This window comes from Brienomyrus brachyistius, chromosome 10 (assembly GCF_023856365.1).
Source record: "Brienomyrus brachyistius isolate T26 chromosome 10, BBRACH_0.4, whole genome shotgun sequence".
Lineage (NCBI taxonomy): Eukaryota > Metazoa > Chordata > Actinopteri > Osteoglossiformes > Mormyridae > Brienomyrus > Brienomyrus brachyistius.
Genome location: NC_064542.1, coordinates 18,925,238 through 18,952,104, shown reverse-complemented (window position 1 = coordinate 18,952,104; position 26,867 = coordinate 18,925,238). Strand labels below are relative to the sequence as shown.

At 46.0% G+C, this 26,867-nt stretch overlaps 1 protein-coding gene across 1 annotated transcript in view; it reads right to left on the bottom strand.

The window, feature by feature from the left end:
* nlgn2a (neuroligin 2a) overlaps positions 1–26,867 on the bottom strand; it is a 95,824-nt gene that overhangs the window by 19,310 nt on the left and 49,647 nt on the right. The window contains 1 exon segment of the mRNA XM_049027649.1: positions 22,160–22,309. Within this exon segment, the coding sequence (XP_048883606.1) occupies positions 22,160–22,309 (150 nt within the window).

The following is a 26,867-nucleotide window of genomic DNA, read 5'->3' as shown; positions in this document are numbered from 1 at the left end:
ATGAATATTCAGCTCCTGCTCTGAGTGACAGGTAGGTGACTGAGAAGCAGCTTAGGAGGCGAAGCCACACGTTGACAGACATGCAGCACAGACACTGTGTGTGTGTGGGGAGGTTAGAGAGGGAAGCCATTAACCTGCTGGCGCAAGAGGCAGCAAGCATGCTCTCCCCCTGGCCGGCAGGCGCTAAGGAGCTGACCCCTGTCTGCTGGCTGGCTGTGATGGATGGCGGACCGCCCGCGTGCTCGGAGAGCTGATGGAGCACTCGAGCAGCTGGGGGAGAGGCCACCTGGACACACGGATGGCTGGCCCTCATCCACCATGCCACTGCCATTACTGTGCAGCCAGGGCTATAGGGGGACAGCATGGGGGACACGTACACACATTTGGGCATGTACGCACATACACAGACAGACAGGTTCACATACACACATGCACAGATAGACAAGCACACCTAAAGATACTGGCACATTGTCATACACAGATATATCTGTTCACTCACACACTGACACACCCTCTGCCATATATAGACATGTAAATGCACGCAAATGCATAGGTGTGCTGGTTTGCATGCACACACATATGACACATACCCCTACCTGAACATAGTATTTAAACCATCTGCTGAAATACACATAAACATACCCATAGTGATAAACACAGCAGCACAAGCACCACATTCCACAGTGAGATATAAAGCACTGCCATTTCTGCTGAATTAATAGCCTTTCCTTTCTTTTCATATTTCAGCTAAATACTCAGCGTTATTACTTTTAATAATTAGTTCTCAGAATCTAATTTTCACAATCATTCCATCAGACTTTGTTTTATAATGGGAAATGGATGATAGGGATGTGAAGCAAAATCTTATTGATTAGTAAATGTCCCAAAGTATATCCTCAGTATCTAATCCACAAAGAGACGGCCAGCGCTGTGAAATCCACTGCATCACCAGTGACCCTCGCTGCAAAAAGAACCCTCATTACAGAAACTGTTATCACCTTCTTGCCGCAGTTTGAGAACAGAGAGCTGAGTGATGGAGACGACCAGCTGGTGATTATTAGGTGTGACTGAGCACAACTGTGACAAGGAGGGAAGAGGGTGTGGCCTCTGGGTGTCTCTAGGGGGGGTCGTTAGGTGAGTATTGATTAGTTCTACCTGTCCCTTGCTCTTGGTGAAATATAGAAATTGGTATGTTTGTCTTTGCCCTGATAATCCAGATAGGAGCTTGACACCTGTTCAAAGACTTGTAGTATTCTCCTGTGAGATATACCTCCCCATTACCCCTGATAAAGCAATGTCAGGTCCGTCTAGGAAGCCAGGCAGTTCCCATTTGTGCTCTTTGCCCCACCTGATCACACCCCTAGCCCTGGTCCTCTTTGTCATCGTGGTTCCCTTCATATTTCTGGACCAGAGAGATTCTCCCATTGCAGTAACATTGTTAGTAAGTGACGCTGCTGCTTAGATGTCATATGTAGGACTAACAGTGTAAAAGAGAGACAGTTCCCATGTTGATTTGCTCTGCTGCTCACAAAGTGGCCACAGAGGTCAGCATTTCTGGGTGGGTCATCTGTTAGGACAGTTGCTCTAGAGACTCCCTATGTTTAGGAAGCGTGACGAACATTTAAATACATGAGACCTGATCCATTTAGGGAGCAAAGAGACCCATGTGATATGGGAATGTGACGTCAAAACAGGGAATTTATTTTGGGGTTTCACAAACTTCAGGGGTGACAACACAAGACAGGCAGGGAGACAGCCTGGGAAGTAGTGTCCTTGGACTTTAAATGACGCCGCGAGACCACATGCTAACTATCACATGGCCATCAGATCCCACCAGTGAGTCTGTGCTGAATGTCGCTTTCAGCACTGAATTCCTGTCTGCCTTCTTCGAGAACCTTCATGAGACGCTAAACTGGCCTGGATAATCTGCTGAATGAATGAATGTCCGGATCTCTCTCAACAACCAACACAAAAAACACAAAAAAAACAAAAAAAGAAACAACCTAGATAACCAGTTAGGGAAGATGGATAATGATATCATCATCATCAACAACAACAACAATAATAATAATAACAATCATAATCATCGTCATCATCACCACCATCATCATCATCATCATCATCAGGACGATCCTCACCACAAGCAGATAAGAAGTAGAAGCAACGAACAAATCTTACAACTGCATGTCTTTTTCGGGGCAGAAGTGAGATTGAAAAGACAAAAGATGGTAGCATGCGATGAGCCTCGATGGTCAACACCGTCCTGCGCTTGTCAGCAGGGCTGCTGCAGGTCACCGCGTGTCACAGCGGACATGGACAGAAGAGGCGTTTCGTAATTGTTTCGCCATTGTGAGAGAACTGCCTCATTGGAGCTCAGTAGAAGAGAACAATGCACTCATTCACTCCTTGAATAAAAATAATAAAAAATGGTTCATTATTTAAGCAAGGGAGGGAGCACATGGAGGAGTGGGGGGGGGAGAGTGCCGATCTCACTGGAAATCTCTCCTTCCTGGCAGTCTGCTGGTGCCGCCACAATGACAGAAGCTGATAATGGACGACAACGCGAATAACCTTCCAATTTTCTGTCACCCCCCCCCCCCCCACAACTCCCTGTGATAATCTTGTTCCCGCTTTCTCCAACCGCCTCCTATCTTGTGATAAGCAAATCTCTAGCACATCTAAACTGCTTAAAACAGGAAAACCTCCGGCCTTGGGAGGAATGGTGTAGATAGTGGCATGGCTAAGCGGGACGGGGTGTGAGATGGGCCAAAACAAGGTGGCCATTGTTAGCGGAAACGTGTATGCAACTGCAGGAGTGCCGATAAGAAAAAATGTCCATTTCATTAACTTCTATATGGAAAGGACAGTCGCAAGCACACAGCAAGGACTAATCAAATTGCCTAATCTGCTTTACCTGTGTGCTTAAGGGAGTTATACGTGAAGTTCTGGATATTATAATGCCGGTCCATAACACTGATGTAACCCAGAGCATCTCAAACTGCAGCACAGGTAAAGATTCCTCGGACTGCTCAGGGGAGACCACACACAGCATAGACTGGGTAAAGGCTCCTCAGGGGAGACCAAACATACACACACACCCAATCACACACACACTCACACACACACATACAGCTTCCATCCATCCATTTTCCAAACCGCTTATCCTACTGGGTCGTGGGTGGTCCGGAGCCTATCTCGGAAGCAATGGGCACAAGGCAGGGAACAACCCAGGATGGGGGGCCAGCCCATCGCAGGGCACACTCACACACCATTCACTCATGCATGCAGACATACGGGCAATTTAGTAACTCCAATTAGCCTCAGCATGTTTTTGGACTGTGGGGGGAAACCGGAGGACCCGGAGGAAACCTCACGACGACATGGGAAGAACATGCAAACTCCGCACACATGTGACCCAGGCGGAGACTCGAACCTGGGTCTCAGAGATGTGAGGCAACAGTGCTAACCACTGCACCACCATGCTGCCCCTCACATACAGCTTTGCCTAGGTAAAGACTCCTCAGGGGAGAACACACACACAGCTTAGACTGGGTAAAGACTCCTCATGGGAGACCACACACAAAAAGCTTAGACTGGGTAAAGACTCCTCAGGGGAGACCACACACACAGCTTAGACTGGGTAAAGGCTCCGCAGGGGAGATCACACACAGCTTTTACTGGGTAAAGACTCCTCACGGGAGACCACACATACAGTTTTGACTGGGTAAAAACTGCCCAGGGGAGACCACACAGAACTCTTACTGGGTAAAGACTCCCCAGGGGAGACCACACACAGCTTAGACTGGGTAAAGAGTCCTCAGAGGAGATGACATACACAGCTTACACTGGGTAAAGACTCCTCAGGGGAGATCACACACAAGCAGCTATGACTGGGTAAAGATGGAAATGCATACATGGTCCTCAGCACAAAAAAGAAACTGTCACCTACAGTGATATGAAACTACAACAGAAACCGCACTGGGTGCTGAGCATAGATTCCTTCATACCATCTGCCTAGATGCATCTACTCCTGGTCTTTTTTCTCCATGTCACCCTTGTGTTCATGTATTCCTCCCATTCTGAGCTGCCCCCAACAAGTCCACATACGTGCTGTCAGGGAAATTCCTGGCACGTCTCACAACACTACAGAGGGGAGATGCTAAAAACATCATCACTATCAGTGGAGCAAAAGGAACAGCCAGCCAAGGTGGCCCAATGTCGCCATGGCTACCAGACCTGGCAGATCCACTTCTCCTTCACAGACACAACTGACCGAGGTCACTGGCTATGAGCTAAGTTAGAATTGCAGCATTAAGCCTAAATACATATTAGGTCTCTGCAATGAGCTGCCGTAATTTGGCCTTGGATGCAGTCTGCTAGCTAGCATGCTCTAATCAGTGTTATTGAGCAGCACAAGCAACAGGTGGTGCTGTGATTAAGAGGCCAGCCCAGTGTTTTACACCTCCAACACCTCTGCTCAAGGAACGTGTCCAGGATCTCCAAAGATGGATGGTGTGTGTCATTGACAAATATGCTACTATGAATACCGCCACTAGCAAGCGGCCACAATCAAGGAATCTGAAAGAACATGCTGAATAATGGGGGTGCCGCTCTCATTATGGGCCCCCCCCCAATAATGTCTGAGAAGTGTCCTGGTAGGGGCCTGAGGCTACCATTGGACGAGGATGCGGCCACACTGCTAAAACGAGAGCGAGTCAAACATTCACCAATAACAGTTTGTGGGGCTTCTGACATTGTTATTTGTATAACCATATTTTTGAACATCCTCTAAACTCTCTATAAATAAATATTTAAACTGTCAAGGTCGATGTAACTGTTACATATTTGATCTTAATTCCCTTCGAAAAAGGGAGAGCAACTGGACAGGACATATTGCCCACATTAAGCTGCTATAGGATGATCAAAATCAAACAGGTAATATTTTACAAACTTTACAATAAGTAAAGTTCAGAAATATGGCATTACTGTGGGGACACATCCATGCATCCATTTTTCATTTTTCATACCCAAAGTCACAGGGGGTCCAAAGCCTATCGCAGAAGATATGGGTACAAGGCAGGGAATAACCCAGTGCGTGTCAGCCCATTGCAGGGCACACTCACAAACCATTCAAACCTTTGGGTAATTTAGCAACTCCGGTTGATGGTAGGATGTTTCTGGACTGTGGAGGGAAACTGGAGAACCGAGATAAACCCCACAATGATTTGGGGAGAACATGCAAACTCAAACCCTGGTCCCAGAGGTGTGATGCATCAGTGCTAATCACTGCATGCAGGGTCACAGCTCTGTCAATTATGCAGTCAGATGTTACAAATATAATAACACTATAACCAGCATCGTCATAGTTAAGATTAAAATCTTGGTCACACAGGTATTTTGACACACACTGGTTTCCCTTGCTGTCTTTAAACCTGCTAGCAGCACAACCCATGGTAACACCTCCCATTGTCACAAGCATCTCATATCCACAGATATCGTGAGTTATTCCTTAGACCTGGGATATCAGCCACCCCCATGTCCTGAATTCTACCCTGCTTCTTTGATACCATGGCGACTGATCTGGGCCGGATTGACGCGATTGAGCACACAATGAGAAACGCAGAAGTCGTCTCCCCTTAACAAAATATCCCGGATTAGCTATATATAAATAATTGCATAAACAGAACAACTATTAACTTACCACCATTAGGTCACATTTAACAAATGAGACCAATGTGTTATAAACATTAATTTGTAAGACAGCATATTCTTATTAATGCACATTGGTTATTCATATTAATGTTTATTGCTGTATTGATTATGTTTTTGGAGAACATTCCATTTACTGTAATGGAAACTGCGGCTTTTCAATATTTCCAGAACTGTTTTGTTTATTATGCATCTAGATTGTGGCTGTTATTTGATCTTAAAATAAAATTTACTTGAATTGAAATGACAATAATAATACAAAATAAAATTGCTTTTTCTGATGATAATTGTTTCTGCACCTAGTAGGTTAGTAAATTCCTCCATGTACTACATAGAATACTACAGTGCTCCGTCTGGACAGAGCTGATTTCCAGACATCCCATGGTAACTGCAGATGTGAACCTTTGACCAGCTTACTACAACGCTGTGTACAACTATTTCGCAGCTTAGCAGAGGGTTTTCTTTTCAAAGGCCACCCAATATCAATGAACCTTGAACTGCCAACCTTCTGGGTACAGCCTCAGTTTCCTGGGTATCATTACATTTATTTATGTAGCAGATACTTTTGTCTTAAGTCACATACAAGCGAGGATCAGAGTCAGACAATGTCCCTGAGGAAGGTGGGGTTAAGGGCCCTGCTTAAGGCCTCAGCAGTGGCATGGTTACTATGCCAACCACGAGACTTGAACCCATGACCTATCAGACATGGGCACAGACCCTAACCTGCTGAGCCCACACTAGCACATCACGTGATTTGTATAATCTCCAGCAGCTGTAACTTTCCAGTTCTGTGACAAGAACAAGCAGCTTTGTTATTACTCCTGTTTCCAAGGCTCATACTGGCTCATACATAATTGGCGAATAGGGTAAAGATGTCTGTACAACGCAGATTTCTTGTTGGCTTATATGAGATTTCATCCTTGACATGTTTATGTGTTGAGTAACACGCCTGAAGGCGCCAGTCTGCCCAAGAATATCAGGGACACTGGAATCTCAATTAGGTCTGTTAGCTCATGTCTTTTGCTTCCAAGGTGCTAATTTTTAGGTGTGTACAAAATTGGAAATCCTGTCCAACTGTCTACAGTACTGCAGCATTGCTTTGAAACTCCAAGTTCATTAACAATAATAATAATGATAATAGTAATAATATTAATAATATTATTGTATAGTAAATACGATAAATGTGGTACTATACTGTACCTCGAGCTGACGAACAAGCTATGCAATGTTTTCAAAAGTGTTACAAAGTAACGTGTACATTTTATATAACCCATATTTTTAATATAGTGGGCTTTGCAGCAGTCCGTTCGTAAGTACGAGTTGTCCGTAAGTCAGGTGTTCTTAACTGGGTGAATGGCTGGGGATTGAGGGACAGATGGACACCCCTACTACTTTTCACGAAATCTACTCAGTTTTATGAATTACGAGTGAACAAGGTTATAAGGAAAGTGTATAAAAAGATTATTGGTGAAATTTTGCTGAAACGTATAAAGAAGGTTATATGTCAATGGGAATACATCCCTATATTAGGAGACGGCTTCTGATTAGCTGATTAGCAAAGATTGAAACACAGTACAAAACTCATTACCCTACCAATAATTATGCCAATTATAGAATGCAAACCTTGAATCATTAACTTCTGTTCCTGGCTTTTGTTCACAAGCAGCTAGTCCATCGTTCTTGAATCTGTAGGGATTCAGTAAGATCCTGCACACGCACATAAATGGCAAAACATTCAGCACTGCGGCCCATGGTAAACAAATTCGAAGGTGCTAATAGCAGGACTAGGCTGTCATTATTATATTACTATTGAGCTCAGATATTCCCACTCTCTGCAGGACAATGGCCTGAATTAAAAAAAAAAAAATTGGGTCCTGTGCTTCTGGAGGCGAAGGCAAGGATCGCCATGGCGACTTGGCTCACTCAACCAACAGTCTCTACTCAACCAAGATTCATAATTAACGAGTGACAGAATGGGGGAAAATGAGATTGAGGGAGGGACACAAAGAGAGACTAACGAGTGACACAGGTCATTCCTAGAGGCAAAGAGCAAACAACGTGTGGTATAAGTGCTTCCTATCAAAGATTTGGATTGATAGGGCATACCCTACGCAAACCACAAACCAACATCACCAGACAGGCTCTCAGATGGAACCCCCAAGGCAAGCAGAAGAGAGGCCGTCCAAGAAACACCTGGAGACGAGACCTCGAGGCAGAAATGACAAGGATGGGCTACACCTGGAGTCAACTAGAAAGAATGGCCCAGGACAGAAACCTCTGGAGATCTACCTTTGGCGGCCCACACCCCGGAAGGGGTGGAGGGCGAAAATGAAAAATGATCAAAGATTTAGGAGCATTTTCGGCTTGTCTCAAAGAGGAGTCAGACCCTCAAACCAGTGTATTAGTTTGTGTAAGACAGTAAGGTCTGGATCGACACATAACTGATACTGACCATTTATACCAGCTTGCAAACACTAATTTGGTCTCCTAATCTCAGTAATGAGTTTTTAATTAGTGAAGGCTCCAAAGACACCAAAACTCCAATTGAAATTAGATGCTCTCACCAGCTGGATTCCAATGGATTGGTAACTGGGTAGACCTAATATCCACTATATAAAATTAGATGTACTGGGTTGGGTTAGAATCAACAGCTGAAATAGTCCAGCAGACCTTCAGCATATCCTATTCTGAAATTTGTACAGGGTTGATTTTTGCTGTACTGATTATTCTGTACTGTGTATGTTGCCAATAATACATTTTCATCTTTGTCCTGTAATTCAATAGCCATGTTAAAAGAAACGCTCCCTTAAGATCTAGCTCTGATGGTTGTTCTCCCGTCAGAGCTCAGTTGCTAATGAGCTAATGGGAGAGTAAGGTCACTCCGGTAGGAGATGGTGCTGAGATCTGCAGAATATTCTGGACCAGATGTGTCTGATGAAAGCTAATTCATTTTTAAACATCCATATGCAAGTTGCTCATTTCCATGACCAAAAATTACCATGAATAACCTCATGCCCTAGAGGAAATTCCAGTATAAATTTTAGGTCTCATTTTCAGACCATTTCAAATGTGCTTTTCAGATAACTGAACTGGTCAGTTATATGGGGTTCCAAAAATATTACTGTACTGTAGCAACACATATCCTAGTAAGTAGATCCATTGCAAGGTAAGAGAGACCAGTTCAAAGGATACTAGTATCAACAGGAATTTGTGGAGATTCTGAGTTACACTGCAGAAACAAAACAATCTCCATGTGGTCTTTACGATGGTGAAATGCATGCTATTTAATTTGAGCAAAGACAAATTTATCCAATGTACGCAGAGGAAAGTACAGCTACGCGCTAAGTTTTTTTTTTACAAATACTGTCAGAAACCTTAGTGAAAAATCAAACAATTTCCATGAAAAGAGTAAGAATACATAAAGCAATATTTTTTACTTGACAGATCCAGTAACAGACACGTTTTATGGTGTTTTCCCAACAGACCAGCCAGAACCAACAGACATATCAACAGTGAGGGGTGTAATCGTCGCAAATTTATGCTTAAATATTTCAAAGGGAAAATGAACTCTACATTTTGTTGCTATATCTGCGGAAGTGTGTAGCTCCAGCAAAGGCTAGACATGGCTAAAATGCAACCACGGTCCGGAAAAACTTTATCGAGAGTCCTGGGCCTTGCCAACCCGCCACGGACATCTCCGGCCCCAGGGAACTCTTCAAGAGGCAATTTGCAGCAAAGCGCTTAAGTCAGACAATGATATGGCTCCCATTTGGAAAGTGATCAATTTGATTCTTTATGGACTCTCCTCTGAGCACTTCAATCTGTTGGCGCACTCCTAAATTGGAGGAGGAGGGGAGGGTTAGCATCACAGCTACACCTGGGCATGAGGAATGAAAGGGGGTTACCCGACTGTTTCAGGTGGCACCTGCAGAAGTTCCAGCAGAGTTGGGCTGGTGCAATGAATTCTGGGAAAAAATAGCACTCTTTCAAAGAGTGTGAATTTCTATGTGCAGTAGGAGCTCGGTGATGGAAGATGAACTGTCAGAGCAATAATGTCTTCATCGAGATAGTGCTGAGCTGAAAAACAAGCTTCCTGTGGAATCAAGGACTCAAGCAAGGGTATTTCTACTTTTTAAACATTGACAAAAGATTTTCTAGCCTGACCTGCCAAGGACTGCTTGACCATTTTTGTCAGATGGGTGGCCCAGAAGTCATCTGGGAGCAGACGGGTGGAATTACCATACACTGCCAGTTTTAAGCTGACCGCAACCAGTGACCGAAGGGTGAATGAAGGCATATGACCTTCCTGCCTGCCGCAGGTTTTCCCGGCTCATTTCCATAGTTCATACTTGTGGATGATGGAATGGAGTCTTGAGACCATCACAGTCTTCCATCTCAAGCATGCAATCAACACCAGTCAGGCGCATATGACTGTTGACATGAAAAAATGTAATAGTTAATTATAGTTAATTATATCTGCGAGGCAACATCTGGTTGGCAAGAAAAAGATAAAAATATACTGTGCGATCTGCTATTTTATAGACGTTGACATATCTCTAGAGGGCGTGTTAAAAAAGGCTCATCATGCTAACAGCCCACGAGCAGCTGGAAGAATCAGCACATCTGACGCAGGGCAACACGTCTCAACCTGTGAGGCTCAGCCTGACGGGAAGAACAGCGAGGAGCCATTGGAGGGGGGCGCCCTGCTGGCATGCAGAGATCCAGCTTCCCGCATGCTGCCACATTCCCGGGTTCCATGGCCATGGCTCTACGTGGAGGCCAACACTGTGCATCTACGAACAGGAGGATGCCTGTCCTTGGGCGATCAAATGTTAGCTACTTGATGAGGAACGCTCCTCCCCCACACATATTACACTGCATAACAGAAACCTGTTGATTCTAAATCTGAATGTGATGGGGGTTGAAGTATCTTCTGTCTCAAGTCTTATTTAAAATGTCACATTCTCTTGAGGCTGGACTGGCTCAGTGCAGAAGTGAGTTTCCTACGTCTCGGGCTTACTGACCGGGTCGGACATCATTACCAACAGTGCAGGGTAGGCCTGCGGTAGCACATAGATAAGCAAAGAAGATGCAGAACGCATGAGGGCTGTGTGAAGGCTGTATGTGCACATCTGTGCATGAGAAAGCACGAAGAAAGCATGAGAAAGCACATGGGAAGCACGCGTGTGTGCAGAGGGTGTGTTAATGTAGCTTGGAGTATGCAAGTATAGCATGAGTGCATTTCTGTACATTTAGTATGCATGCATTGTATATAGGTATACTTTGTATGTGCGGAGATAGTGAATATGATTGTATCTGTATAAAGACAGAGTGGGTGCATGTAGAGTTAAAGAGTGTGTATGTCTGTCGGTGGGTAGTGTGTGTCAGGGTATATCTGTGCATTAGCAGAGAGTGTGTGTGTGCAGGTGTATCTGTGCACTAACAGGGTGTGTTTGTGCAGGCATATCTGTGCAATAGCAGAGTGTTTGTGTGCAGATGTGCCTGTGCACTAACAAGAGTATGTGTGTGGGTGGATTTATCTGTGCACTAACAGAATGTATGGGTTCATCTGTGCACTAACAGAGTGTGTGTGTGTGTGTGGGTTTATCTGTGCACTAACAGAGAGTGTGTGTGTGTGTGTGGGTTTATCTGTGCACTAATAGAGTGTGTGTGTGTGAGTGTGTGTGGGTTTATCTGTGCACTAACAGAGTGTGTGTGTGTGGGTTTATCTGTGTACTAACAGAGAGTGTGTGTGTGTGTGTGGGTTTATCTGTGCACTAACAGATTGTGTGTGTGAGTGTGTGTGGGTTTATCTATGCACTAACAGAGTGTGTGTGTGTGTGGGTGGGTTTATCTGTGCACTAACAGAGTGTGTGTGTGAGTGTGTGTGGGTTTATCTGTGCACTAACAGAGTGTGTGTGTGTGGGAGAGGCCATGTATGCCTGCCCCAGTGCTCGGGAGGCCTACTGAAGAAGCATCTGTCCGTCACATCGCATTAAAGATGATCGCTCAGCAGGACGCACTGAAGGAGGCACTAACCCCGCAGAAGACAAATGTTTACAGGCTGCCGTTAACGAGTGTTAAAACTTATCAGTGTACGAGCAGCTGCTGAGTGTGTTTGATTTCTCCTAAATTTTCCTTCCAGAACATTCTCGTGTGAAACATCCTAAACACATTATCCACCATACAATGTAAAAAATTTACTACTATTAAATCATGCATCAATATTTTGCTTTTGTTTGCATTTTGTAAACAAATGATGGCTTACTGTAAGAAGGCAGGCTACAGAGAACATCGATTAAACAATTCATTATCATTAGAGTTGTCTTGGCAACACTGTCCTTAGGTGTTTGTGGTCTAGGACTGGAGGTGACCTCCAGGAAGTCAGTGAGGAGCCGTGTTGGTCAGGAGGAGTCTGCAGGGTGTACAGGTATCATAGCACCTTGCTGGAGCACCAAGGTGACATCTGAGTTGGGGAGGGGCTCATTTCCTTGGTGTGGCTCCCCTTTGATAATGTAAGGGATGTACTTATCCCACCATGTCACTCTGTCTCCTCCAGTCTGACAAAGCCACGCTTGTGCTGGAGGGGTTACGTACATGGGCCACATGCAGGTGACAGCAAAGCATGTAATCGTGCCCAGCAAGGCCCTGTCACTCAATTGGACCCGTCAGGAAAGGCACTGATAAGGACCGCCTGATGCAACCCGATGACAAGAAGCACAGCGCTGCCTTGCCTCCTGTCCCGGCTGCTAGCTGCTGCTCGTGGGCGGGGCTTTTGCAGCATTACTGTTAGCTCAGCGCAGCATGTCCGAAAGCCGAATTGGCCAGTCATGGCCTTGTGTCAAAAATCAACCAGATTTCACTGGACAGCAGTGGGTGAAAAGACCATATAAGTTTTTGGATGAACTTTTGGGGATGGGGAGAGGATATTTTAACCCTTAAGAAAAGGAGTTCCTAGGACTCCATGAGTTTAGTGCCATGAAAATTCATAATAAGGAGAAGTGGGGAAGAATTAAGAACAGTGATGGGTGTCAAAGGAAAATTGATCGATGGGGAGAGAGCTGTAGATAGACATGGAAAAAAGATAGATGCTGAGGAAATCTAGGCATGACGTCCCAGACGAACTGGAACCCAAACAACAGCAAGAGGAGGCGGGAGGGAGGCAACAGACAGGTGAACTGAGATGGGGGTGGAAAGAAGGATGGGGGGTTGCAACTGGAACAGAGAGATGGCAATTTGTTGTGAGGCCTGCAAATGGGAAACGGACGGACGGCCACACAGGATTGATTGCGGCATGGGGGGGTGGGGGGGAGGTGGATGTGTAACATGCCCAGAGAATGATGAGAATGAAGCGCTTTTCCGCAAGGGTGGTGGGAAGAGGGGAGATGGCTTTAGATAGCTTGTCATAAGAGCTGCGTAGGCATGGAGGTGATGCTGTCTGCTGGGCCCTGTAGCTCAAGCAGCCTCCTGTGCAGTACGGGGGGGGGGGACATCTTCACCACAATGGCATGCAGAAAGCAGCCATTCACAAGCTCCATCCCTCTTCCCTTAAATCCCTAGTAGGTGCTGCTCTTGTACCCTTGAGTTTGCTAAGATAAAATATCGTTTAAATTTAATTCACAAATGCTTTTGACCTAAGTGTGAACCAAAAAGCATGGTCAGAGAGTGTCCCTGCCCCAAACAGGGTTATGTTCTTTGCTCAACACCCAGCTGTGAAAACATTCTACTTGCCATATGGGATTTAAACTGGCAACCCCCTAATGTCAGACACAGAGTCCTGACACGCAGAGCCAAACAGCACCCCAGGATGGTGGTAAGAAGCCTGGAAAATGGTACCAAAAATACAACAAACTAGGTGAAACTAGGGCATGGAGATCAAACTTTGTTATTTGAATAAAATTCAAATTTTAAAAATATTCAATGGCGGTAACACATATTTGAATTTTTGAAGAATTATGCAGACAAGAAGCCATCTAATGCACATTTCCTCATTTTTGTTTTGCCAATTGGCCCTTTTCAATTAACATAGAGCACGGGATCCGCCGCTAGGGACAGAGAGCCGTAAATTAATTAAGCTATTCAAAATGGCTAAAACTAGTCAGCACAGAAACTAGCGAAATAATGTATGAATCAGAAGAAGAATGTGGTAATACAGTAACTCCCACAAACCTGAAAAGCACAATCTGGAAACGCTTCTGCATTTAGCCGGCAGTTTTTACTTTAGAGGCTCCCCTCTGCTTGGTGAACAGAGAGCAGTGCTTTGGAAAATACCATCAAAATAACCAAGTACCGCAGCATTATGTATGGATAGTATGACAAATTAAATACTGCATATGCATAGTGAGATGTAGCCTAAACCAAAGGCAGCATTTAAAGGCCTGATGTTGTTTAAGTTTTAAGCTATTTTATGCATGTAAGCCTATGTCAATCATTTGATAGTATAATTTCATGCCACACTTAACATGACTTTTTGTTGTTGATGCTAGCGTTTCTGTGTGTGGGTAGCTAAATGCATAAAAATGTGTTGTTATATGTTGTATTCTCACTGTTTCCCTCACTTAAGGCAGTAATGGGCAAACGTTGCAGGTTTCACCATCACAGTTAGTCGTACACAACTGGCTCAGGCTACCACGCTATGATGAACTGGGTATTCTTGTAGTATTATTGTAATTAATATTCAAATTTCTACTGTAATATTACTGTTATAAAAATTTGAATTCCTTTTTAATAGGAGTTTCGTAGCACTAAATGAAATGCAGACACTCCTCACTTAACGACTGAGTTCTGTTCCTACGACTAGGTCGTTAAGTGAAGTTGTCGATAAGTGAGGAGCCGCCCCTTACTGATATTTCAGACATACTGTACTGGTAGTGAGTTTGTGTCAACTGTCTTTAGATATTGTTTCAATGTCACCTTTGCACCATTTCTTATATTTTTTGTATATTTGTAATTGTTCGTATTTATTCTCGCCCACATCTTGTACTATGGGATGCACAATAAAGTAGAAATTTATAGACAAAATATATAGTCTTGGACATTGTGAGCGCTAGTGTGGTGAATAGTGACCGACTGCAAGAACGAGACTGAGAAAGGGTGATGGGAGATGAGATCCTTGACACTGAGATGCCACGCTGCCGTTTCCATGACCAAAGTTCTCGTACAGTGTACAATAGCAGCTGGTCAGAGAGCTGGTTGTAAGTCTGGGTGGTCATTAAACAGGTAGGTCGTTAAGTGAGGAGTATCTGTACGCAATAACTGGACAGACTGGTTTTTCATACATCACCCAGAATACTCAATACTTCTGTTACTTAGAGAAGACAGACATTTGGTTAATTAAAAAGAGCAAGACCACCAAGGGCCTGGACCGGTAATCTTTGCACAGGGCAGGGCTGTGAGCTCACCTCTGTGAGTGAATGCTCTCTATGTGATTCCTCTCCATGAGAACTGAGCTTCTTTCCCGAATGAGGTCATTCTGGCAGCGTGAAGAAGTCAATCAGGATTAACACCTGTCCATACCTGTGACACCCTGTTTCTTGTGTTGCAAAAATATTTTAGATTACTTTTAATTTTTAAAAACACGTTTAGCCTATTTTTTTTGTATTTTTGTTTAGTAACGCTTTACATTATCTGCACTTCCATAATGCATTCATTATGCATTCATAGAACATTCATAAGCAGCATGTAAGTACTGTTTGTATTATCATGCAATGTTTGTTATTAATGTATATTAAAGCAGTTAAGGTATGTTAGGATGTTAAGGTATATTTACATAGTGCCTATGAATGTTCTATGAATGCATTATGAAGATGCATCGAAGTTCTACGAATGCATTATAAAAGCATTATGAATGTACAGTTAATGTAAAGCATTACTGTTTATTTTTTTAAAAATGCTTTGTCAAAATGTGTTAGAACAGGGGCAATGTGCCCTCAGCCCCCTACGCCTGAGCCCCACCCCCACCTGCGTGACATGGCACTCCTTCTCATCACGAGACGGCCTGAGTTCTGCTTGGCTGAAATCCGCGCACCTCGCTCAGGTACCTTTCTTTCCCATTTTAGCCCTGTTATGTGTTCTGCCATACTCCACCCCCCCCCACACCCCCCGTACCCTCATTAGCTTACTGCTAATGCCGCTCCTTTAATGGTGAGGCGTGCACCCTAATATGGGGGTCTGAAAGTCCCAGGGGCCCTGAGCGCACTGATCTCACTGTCTCAGCTGTTCGCTTGCCAATTGGCCGTTAATTACCTGTACTGCTTGTGTACTGTTTGTTTGTACCTATGTGTTTACTGGTAATGGCCACGGTAATATATAGTATATGCACTTTATCAAGGATGGGACAGGCTGATCACACTAATGGACGTGTTTAGAGGCCTCGGGGGGCACGCTCCATGCATGACGGCGGTGCCGGGGCTGACCCCACCCCCAACAGGAAACAAAGAGGCAGCCAGGCCAATGAGGATCCCACCGAGGAACGGCAGCGTTCTGTGAGGCGGATCCGCCATCGTGCTGTCCATGTCCGCTGCTTCAGGAGCCACGCGCAGGTGAGATCTCATCGCTCTGAAGCACGACAGCAACCCACACCTAGAAACACTACTGACATCACTGGGCCTTCTGACAATTAGCGACTCGATACCTGTCAGTCCAGACTCACCCACTCCCCAGAATCCGCGTGATCCCACCTGGCTGCAGGCGGGATCCGTGTGGCAGCAGTCTTAGCCATGCTTCATGCAGCCGGATTGCTCACAATCCCTTGTTTGCCGTTTTCATCCTACTCTGACAGCGCAGAGATCAGAGAAGCAGCGGACACACGCACACGCAAACACGCTCCAACTCGTCCACTTCAAAGACGTCATGTCGGGGAGCATTTCGGGGCTCTGTGGTGGGGGGGCCAGGGCAGAGGTGCATTGTGGGAGCTGGGATAATCACAAGGCCGTGGAGTATGGTTTGAGTGTGAGATGAGCACAGCCTGAATGACAAGCAGATAACAGATCAAATAAATTCGCACATAGATTACGAAAGTAATTAGGATGATTTGTCTCTGTGGTCTGTGGGACCTTTAAGCAGTAAAAGCATTTGAGAATGATTGTTTTCCAAGTGTCCCTGTGTCGCAGGTCATGTCCTTTGGCTTCAAACATCTTCGGAAGGCCGTTAGGCCAGGCTGACTGGCAGTGTTCGAGTCTCTCTCAAGTTCATCAGTTAATTAGTTTGAACAGCTGCAAATGGGGATGCTGTGCTGTGCCTCTTTGCGTTTCCTGTGTTCAGTGGGACACGGCGGGTGGGGTTGGGGTTATTCCGAACTGTGACGACGTATCAATGTTTTTTTCTTTTTTATTTTTTTTTCAGGGAAAAGCATCTGAGAGAAAAAGTCTGCCTGGCACAATGGTACTGCAAATGCAAGTACCTCAGGTAATTTCGAGCTCATGGGATCCATTAAGGAGGTTCAAGGATGCTGGGGTCTGCAGTTCTGTAGATACTGGACAGGATTACATGAGGTAGGGTTAAAGCAGCTGCAGTTTTATAGATTATGGGAGTAGGCAGGAAGGGGAGGGTTTACAGGACCTGCGATTCAGTAGATGATGAAAATAGACAGGAAGGGGTGTGGTTAACAAAGTTGCAGCTCTATAGCTGTTGGGAATATACAGGAAGAGGCGGGGTTACAGTAACTGCAGTTCTACAGCTGTTGGGAAAGGACAGGAAGAGGCAGGGTTACTGTAACTGCAGTTCTATAGCTGTTGGGAGTAAACAGGAAGAGGCGGGGTTACAGTAACTGCAGTTCTATAGCTGTTGGGAATGAACAGGAAGAGATGGACAGTAACTGCAGTTCTATATTCTAAACAGGGAGCGGTCTGGTTGGAGGAACCGCAGCTTCGACGATCGCAGTGGGTTTTGGAAAGGCTGGCTGCTTATGTATAAAGCGGCATTATGACCTCAAAGTCACAGCCAGTGGTGCAGGTTTTATTTACGGACTGCTGGGAGCTGCTGCTGCAGATGAACACTCACAATGGAAATGGCATTTTGCTTCTTTTCACATGGATACCTGCTCACACTCCCCCTGTCACTGAAGTGGGCTTGGCGTGCTTCCCCCAGACCCCAAAGGACAGCACCGCACCCCCCCCCACACACACACAACCACAGACACACTGGGAAGCGTGTGAGCAGGACTGTGGTGGCCGAATGCGGCTCTGTGACCATCCAAGGGTCCCTTGGCTTAACGTCCGCTCACCAGGATACCAATTAAAAGGCCTGCGACCTTCCTGCTCCAACTAGAACAGGAGGCGGTGGGGGGGGGGGGGGGGGGGGGGGGGGGAATTAAAAAGAGTGGTAAATCAGGCAGTGTTTCAATACAGATGTGCCCCCCGCCATGGCAGAAAAGTAACATATCCTACAATTAAGAGAGATCAGCAAATGGGAGACACTTAAAGAAATAAAAGAAGTAAATAAAAAAGAGGTCAGAGCTGAGGAGGACGATGGCATTCACCATGGTATTTTACCTCATTTTCTGTTTGTTTTGCCTTTGTTTTCATGTTTCCTGTCTTGACCAATCTGTCGGGCCACACTCTTTCTGTCTCTGCTTCTCACAAGCAAGAGCGCTTATCGGTCCTACCTTGGGTTGCTATGGCAACCATCTGGTCTGGGATTTTTTTTTTTTTTTTTGATGGTCTTCGTTCCCATCCTAATATTTATGGAAACATCGTCAGAAGCGGTTCTGCGGTGACCCCTCGTCAGACGTCGGCGGTGACAGCAGCGGGGCCGGCCGAGCGGCCCCCCTCAGAACAGTCTGGAACGTTCCGGAAAATGGACACCACAGACCTGGGCTCCCTTCGCCCAGGAACGGCTCACGTGCCTGAGCAGAGAAGCTAACCGATCGCGGACGTGGCGTACGCGGGGATTAGGATTGCGGCTGTGTATCTGTGTGCGTGTGCTGTTGTCACATTGCATAACTGGGCTTCTGCTTTTGTTGAATGAATGTGTGCCTCACTGCAGATTTCAGGATCGGCTCTGCAGGTTTTATTTTTAGCCTCACATGCAATGCAGACTCTCTCTCTCTCACTCACTCACTCCCTCCCTCCCTTTCTCTCATCTCTCTCTCTCTCTCCCTGCTGGCCACTTCTATAGGGCAGGATGAGACTGTAATCAGCTTTTAATTTTCTTTCTCATTCCACTCCTGCATCTCGGCTGCTTGGAAATACACCTGCTTCCTACTCTTCCTCTCTCTCGTTCCCGCATACAAAAGAAAACCCCACACACACACTGGCTAAGCAACCTCATCACTGTGTGTGAACACAGGCTCAATTTGCCCCTAGCAGACAGAGATCAGACAGCAAACACTTTGTTAACATTTTTATAACGTAACGAAGCACATCCTTTGCTAAAGCCATTTTCCACCCTTGTTCTTTCATTAATAACGCATGGAGCGCATCACCGGCTGCTGGGAACATTCTGAAGTGATATATATAGGGTCAGTAATCATAAAGACCGAGGGCACATTTCTTTCCAAACATCCTACCTGTCTGCAATGAGGGCAGGGGCTGTTATCGGCCATGATAACGAATACGATGTTGGGTAATGGCAGGCTACAGTGTATATCATGACAGTGGACAGACTGAGGCAAGCCTTTCAGAAACCATGCCGGTAAATCAGCACACAGGAAAGACAGTGGTGGGGGCAGCAGGCTGAGGGAAGACAGGGGCTTGAGGTCAACAGCTTAACCTGCGTTTGACTCCATAGTGAGCAGAGAGAGAAGCTCCAGAAGGTAACAGCAGAATTTGAATGAAAGGAAATGGCAGGTAGATATACTCTGATATAAACCTCTACATGCCAATACTACTATACCATTTATATCTCGTCTGTTATACCTCTCAACTTAGATATAAGCCTCTACATCCCAATACTACTACACCATTTACAGCTCCCTTATTATATCTCTTACCTCTGATATACAGCTTCATATTCCCACACTACTATACCATTTACATCTCACCTGCTATACTCTGACATACCATGCTACATTCCAAATCTACACTCCTGGCCAAAAAAATGGGACAAACCGACATTGCACAATATTAAGCTTTGGCCCATTTTTTTCATGCAGGAGTGGACTATATCAATTGTTGCTCACCTGTTATACACTTTATGGACAAAAGTATTGGGATAAACCTCTTGATCATTGAATTTATGTGTTTCTTTCATATCAATTGCCACGGGTGTATAATATTAAGCGCCTAGCCATGCAGTCAGGTTTACAAACATCTGTGAAAGAATGGGTTGTTCTGAAGAGTTCAGTGAATTTGAAATTTCTTCCTCGCTAGATATTCCATGGTCAACTGCAAGTGGTATTGCAAAGTGGAAGCATTTAGGAACAAACTCAGCCATGAAGTGGCAGACCACAAAAAGTACCGGAGGAGGGTCGCCAAGTGCTAAGGTGCATGTTGCATAAAAGCTGCCAACACTCTGTTGACACAATAACTGCAGAGTTCCAGACTTCTTCTGGCATTAACCCCAGCACAAAAACTCTGTGTTGGGAGCTTCATGGAATGGGCTTCCAATGCTGAGCAGTTGCGTGCAAGCCTCACATCACCAAGCACTGCAATGCCAAGGCAGTAGATTCCAGGAGAATGTTACCTGCCTGACTACATCATGCCTTCTGTAAAGTTTGGTGGAGGTGGGATACGTAATGGTATGGGGTTGTTTTTCAGGGGTTGGGCTAGGGCCATTAGTTCCAATAAAGGGAATTCTTAATGCTTCAGCACTAATTCTTAGTGCTGCAAAGGGGAGACCGACTCTGTATTTACACCTATGGATTTAGAATAGGATGTCATAAAATGTCCTGTAGGTGTAATGGTTAGGTGTTCCAATACTTTTGTGCAATAGTGTACCTCTTAACTCTGATATACCTCATACCTCTATACATTCCAGCCTTACTACAGCACTTACAGCCCATCTGTAATACCTGTCTACTCTGACATATCCCTTTACATCGCAATACTACTACAGCATTTACAGCCAGTCTGTTATACCTCTCTACTCTGACATATCCCTCTACAATCTGTGAATATCCTATCTTACTCCCCTATGAGAAACACATACGCAGAACAGGATGAAGCTTGAGGTAGGAGCACAGGGTCAGATGTTTATCCGGTACCCCTGGAGCAGCTGGGGTAAAGGTCCTTGATTATTCAGTCAACCAAGGGATTCAAAATAGCAAGCTCTAAGGCATAATCACAGCTTCCTAACCCAAAGAGCCACACACAACCCTATTTCATACCATTCGCTCTCTAGAACGTCCACTTTCGAAAACAGTACCCTGCATACTTCATAATGTACTTAACTAACTTATGCAATCTTGTTCTACTACTGATATCTTAAGTGTCATGTGAAAGCACAGACAACCAGAAACACATCAGTGGACCATTTCAAAGACTGCAGATCTGGCCCTCTGACTGGAACCATGGACACAAGCTGTCCCCGCAGGCCAAAATAATAATCCTTTATTTTTTTTTTTCTACTGAACTCAGTTTCCAGTTGATCTGCTCCTTGGTCGAGGATGACACTGTACCGTGCTGCTGTACACTTGGCTGCATCAATAATTCATCAGCTAGGCCGAGTTCCCTCCAAGAGGCCAGGCGCAAGGATGTGGGGAATGAGCGACGGAGGAATGCATATGAGGAGATGGCTTCCCAGTGTCAGACGGAATGGTTTCACTTTTCCATCAAACCAACTTTCATTTCCTATAACGAAGACCCCCCCCCCCCCTCTCTAGCAGTGGCCCGACCACTACTCTACACAACAAAAAGCTAAAGCAGAATGAACTCAGTGGGGGCATCCTGCTAGGTGTATCTCCAGAAACACATAAGAGAGAAGACACACTCACAACCAAGTCAGAAAAGCCTAAAACACAGAGCTATCTGGCATCTTTGAAAAGGGGAATTTTGAGGGCCACAGAGCAGGGCCTGCTGGCAAAATGGAGGGTTCTGCATATCCATCACAAACCAAACTCACAGCACAGCCTGATAGGGGAAACAGCAAATCACTGAGCTTAGGCTGACTCCACAATGCACATTTTTTAAATGTATGCGCACACCTCCTCTTCTTCCTCTCTTTCAACAGAAGAGGAGACATCCAGAAAAAAAAGAGCAAAAATTCAGTTCCTTTCACACATTTGCCCTTTAAAGCTGTCTGTTCAAGGAAGAGCTGTATGAAATTCTGAGCTTTTAAAGGAGGGGGGGGGGAGGGGGAGTCACCGTGATTAACCACATAGCATGAACCACTGAGGTGGAATTAGACAGGAGAGAGAACATATCGCCCAAGCAAGGAGGTCTGGCCCAAATAGATCGACTTGTCTCATACCAAAATTACGAAACATGAGCACACCGTCCTTTCACGTTTCACGCATCAGGCGCGACTGCTGGCGGGAAGGAGGGGAAGCGTAGCGCAGGGGCCGCTGACTCACCTAGCACACCCAGCCGGTAGTTCATGGTGACCACGATGACGTTGCCGTAGGCGGCCAGGACGCTGGCATCGAACATGTTGCCGGTGCCTTCCATGTAGGATCCACCGTGGATGAACAGCATGACGGCCTTCTTCCTGCGGTCTCGGATGTCTTCAGAAATACACACATAGGGGTGGGGGGGGGACACACCACAAAAGCCATGAGTCAGCCACACGGTCCCCTGCGACTTCAAATACCGCAGCTCGCCGCGGAATTCACCTGTGGCCTTTAAATATGCAAATGGTTACCATGAGCGGAAAGCCTGTGTATATAGCTAGCTGGCGCGCCATGAAGGGGCCGGCTGTACTTCTGTGACACCTAGCTGAAAGACCAGCAGGGGGCACTAAGTAGCATGATGTTCAGGGCACTATGACGCACAAATGGGGAACACTGTGGAAGTACTTTTCAAACAGCGAGATGTGCAAACAGGCTATAGTACCGTACAACACAGATAACGCAACAGCAAATGTTCACTGTATTTTCACAACATGCAAAACCAACAAATTTTAGCAAAGCTGAGGGACAGTGGGTCTAGGGGTCAGCCAATCAGGACTTTTGGCCAATAAAAGACCTACTGTGTGCCGGAAATGTTACTTCACCATGCTTTGACCCATCCTACTCGTGCTTGTGTTCTTGCACGTTTCTACACAGGCAGCATTCAGCAGGGCAGTATCCTTGCAACCTCTTGTGAGTATCTCCTTTATATTGTATTCATTTTTTTTTCCCATTTCTGGATAAAATAATAGCAAGAAAAAAGGTGTCCTTGTACTATGATCTTCAGTGTTGCTTGGTTTACAAAGGAAACAAAGATGGACAAGCTTCCCTGAGGTCTCTTTGGTCAGATGTTTGCTGGCTTGGGTTTCAAATGTAAACTGCTTTCCGTTTCTGTTCTAGCGAGAAGTGAGGAGCCAAGAGCCTCCTCAAGGATGGTTAGTTCCACCTGTGTGGGGCAGGCGGTGACTCAGAGGGGCAGACATGGGTGGGGGAGCACGGTGGGGTGGGTGGGCAGAGCAGTCTGTGCCTCTTAGGCTCCTGGACACATCCCGATTAGCCGGTGTGTCTGTGTTGTGCACAGACTGTGGATAATTAATACAACAGTTCACCAGAGCGGAAACTCAAATAACGGACATATCATCTGTTTACCACAATACGCCAGAGAGGAGCTGGGATGCAGGATGGGTGATCTTAACACACATACACAGTCACGTAATTATATCATTTTGGGGACCGTTCATTCATTTCTATGGGAAAAATGTTAACGCTAACTATGAAAACCTTAACCCCCTACCCAGCCCAAACCATAGCCATAAGTAACCAAACAAAATACAAGACTTTTTGCATTTTTAGTTTTTTTTCATTGCAATCGCGAATCTTTACAAAATAGAGTTTTCCATATATGAGGACCAGGAAATTGGTCCGCATAAGGTAAAAAAAAACAAAAACAAAAACAGGTACCGTAAAATCCTGTTACAGTGGACTCGCTTATAACGAAATATCGTCTATAACGGACGAAGTCCGCCGGTCCTGGCCATGCGCCTTTAAGAGCATGCAGAAAAATAATCTGATATAGCGGACTTGTATATAATGGAATTTCGCTTATAACGGACAAACAATTTGGTCCCCAGGGCCGCTTTTGGCTGTAGATGTGTAGGCTCCGCCTACAAGGCGCGTGGTGTGCCGGTGATATCCAGTGCAGATATGTAGTCAGGATTATTAATAGTCACGCATCTGGTCAGGTAAAGTTGAATTACTACATGTACAATATAATAATCTAAACCACAAACATGTCTGCTAGGGTGTGGCATGAGTAAATGGTGTCCTGTAGTTGTGTTCTGGGCATGAAGCAACTCTGGATATAACGGACTCTGGATATAACGGAGTTTGGACTTTTTTGCCAGGTCCCTTGAAGTCTGTTATAAATGGATTTTACTGTATTCATCACGTTGTGGGGACATTTGGTGCCCACAAGGTATGGTATACCTGGACTACACACACACACACACACACACACACACACACACACACGTGCACAAACATAGCACATGCCCCAGTTGTGCAGATGCATTTCCAGCCACGCACACATACACACACGTCTGCACACGCAGGCACACGCAGATGCACAGGCAGCTGCAATGCTGAATCGCCATGGCAACTGCTTCATTTTCATTTTTGCTCTTTCTCTCTCTCCCTCCGTCTCTCCGACAAAGCCACACCAGCCATTCCATCAAATTGACTCAGCCTCGCCGACCGTTGCCATGGAGACACAGTTCACTCACCCATCTCCAACCCCCCCGCCACCCCCACCCCAAAGCGTACATGATCAACACCTCTTGTCTTCAAACGTTACCCAAGCCCATCGATAGCCCGTTTAAATGGATGTCAATAATTATCCACCTCTTCTCCCACGAAATATGCAGTGCCCCCCCGCCCCCCCGCTGTCACCAAATAGGACAACCCCGATGACGCTGCTGTGGTGACTCCCACCCCAATCACCTGACGGCTGTCACGTGCATCGGCATGGCAACAAGATCCCTGAACACTCCGATGCCAGACTGCCGATGTGTCCGCTTCACTGAGTTAAGTAGACGACCAGGGGAACCTGTCGCATGCCGATGCGCGTGTGTCTCTGCTGTGAGTGTAAATAATGATTCACAGCATCCCCCAGTGACCCCCCCTCCTCCTGGCCACCGGGCTCGGTTACAGCTGCACAGGGGCTCTGATAGATAAGAGCCCCCCTGACTAAGGGATCGCAGAGGCATGCACTAGGGCCGCCCGTGCTGGTGATCCCTTCAAGCAGAACACAGACAATGGCTAATTAGTGGGCAACTTTTGTGTTTTGGACTCTGTTGTTTTGCCCCCACGGTAGGAGGTACCTCCTCGAATTCCCCCGGCAACCTGCTTGACTTGCCCTTGCTAATTAATTGCGAATCGATTTGTCATGGGAGCAATGTTAATTCCCCCCCCACTAGCATGGGTGTATCGGATTTATCCCATAGAAACGGCTCGGGGCCACACTGCATGGGCCCCCCCTGTGAGACCTTCATGAACTAAAACAAGGACAAGATGGGAAACTGGAGGACTTTTCTTGCACTAGTCAAGGGGCAGCCTCACACTGCAGTGGGATCCCGCCTCCCAAAGGGGGGGAATCTGTATGTCACACTCACGCCGGACAAGCAGCACGTCACACATGGAGCTCTGTGTCACGGTGCAGCCTCGGGCCCAGCTCCGAGGGCACAGCGGCACTCCCAGAGTTTAACCTCACTTTGCTGTTTCTTGCTCAGGTTCATCGTGGCCCTTAAATCCGCCGGAGCAAGCTCACACTCCCAAAGACATAAAATAATGACTTTAATGAGGGTCTGGTGAATGTGGGATGAAAGGGAGGAGTCAAGTGCCACCCAAATGGAACACCAAATGTTCACTGTATTTTCCTTCCTTAACACCCAAATGGAATGTGTTTTTGGGGGGGTTAACAAAGCCTTTGAAATTATTCTTGCTAGCATCAAGCTGCTGCCATACATTCTTGATGCATATTCTTGTGGCATTAATCTGTTGTCTTCCATTCGCAATCAAGGGAATGCAGAGGGTGACAGATAAAAGAAAGGATGAATGGCCAAGAATGAGCTTCATGGAATAAGTGGAGTAAGGAGCCTGAAAATTAAGTCATCTGAGCTTTGGTGAGTGTGGGTGAAAAATTCAGGGTTACCGGGGGGGGGGGGGGGGGGGGGGGGAGGACCTTAGGTGCGTGTGTTTGTGTGGCAGGACAGAGGTGCTCCATTGCATAAAATTATGTGATATCAAAGCTCAGACCTTGGCTTTGGAATGGAGCATTTTTAAATGCCTCCCTTGTTAGGGATCTAGGGTCCAATCCCAACATCACACAGGCCCTGAATGAGGGTAGATGGGCTGCAGAGTTGTAGGCCACGGGGGCAGGGGGCGTGGGGGGGTGGGGGGTGGGTGTGAGGTGCAAGACCCCATCGGCCCCGAGGAACACTAGTCTCTCTTTTTGAGGCCGCATCTCAGTGGCTGCCATCCAGCGCGTTTGTGTGGTTCGTAATCTTCCACTGACAATATGGGAGCTTTTTTCCCCCAGGATATTCTGTGAGAGGAGGAACGTGGTGGGGTGGGGTGGGGGGGGGGGGGGTCGGGGGCTAGGGGGCAGCACACAGCTCTGTTCCATCAAACAAAGGCCTCACTATCTTGACTGCTTCATAACATCACCGAAAACAAGAGCACTTCTGTTTTTTCTTTAGCCCTCTCCAAATTGACTTTCCCCTCTCCCTCCCCTTGTTTTTTTCCTCTCTCCGTCCATTCCTCCCTCTCTCGGATTTCTCTGTTTGCTTTGCTTTCTCTCACTCTCTCTTCATTCCCCTTCTCCTTCCCTTCCTCCCTCTTCGATTCTGTCCCTGTACGCTCTTCCACCCCTTCTTCTATATTCCACCTTCTCCTTCTCTCTATCTCTTTTCTGCCCTCTTCCTCTCCTCCTCTTCTCCCACCTTCTCTTCTCTTCCACACTCTTTCTTCTTTCCTCTCCTGTCTTCCTTTCTCTTCTACTCTGCTTTCTTTTTTCTCAAACCCTCCCTCTTCCTCTTTTACTTGTCTTTCCATACTTCCCTCTTTCTGTCTCCATCTTTTCAATACCCTCTCCCTTCTTTCTTCTTCTCTCTTCCAC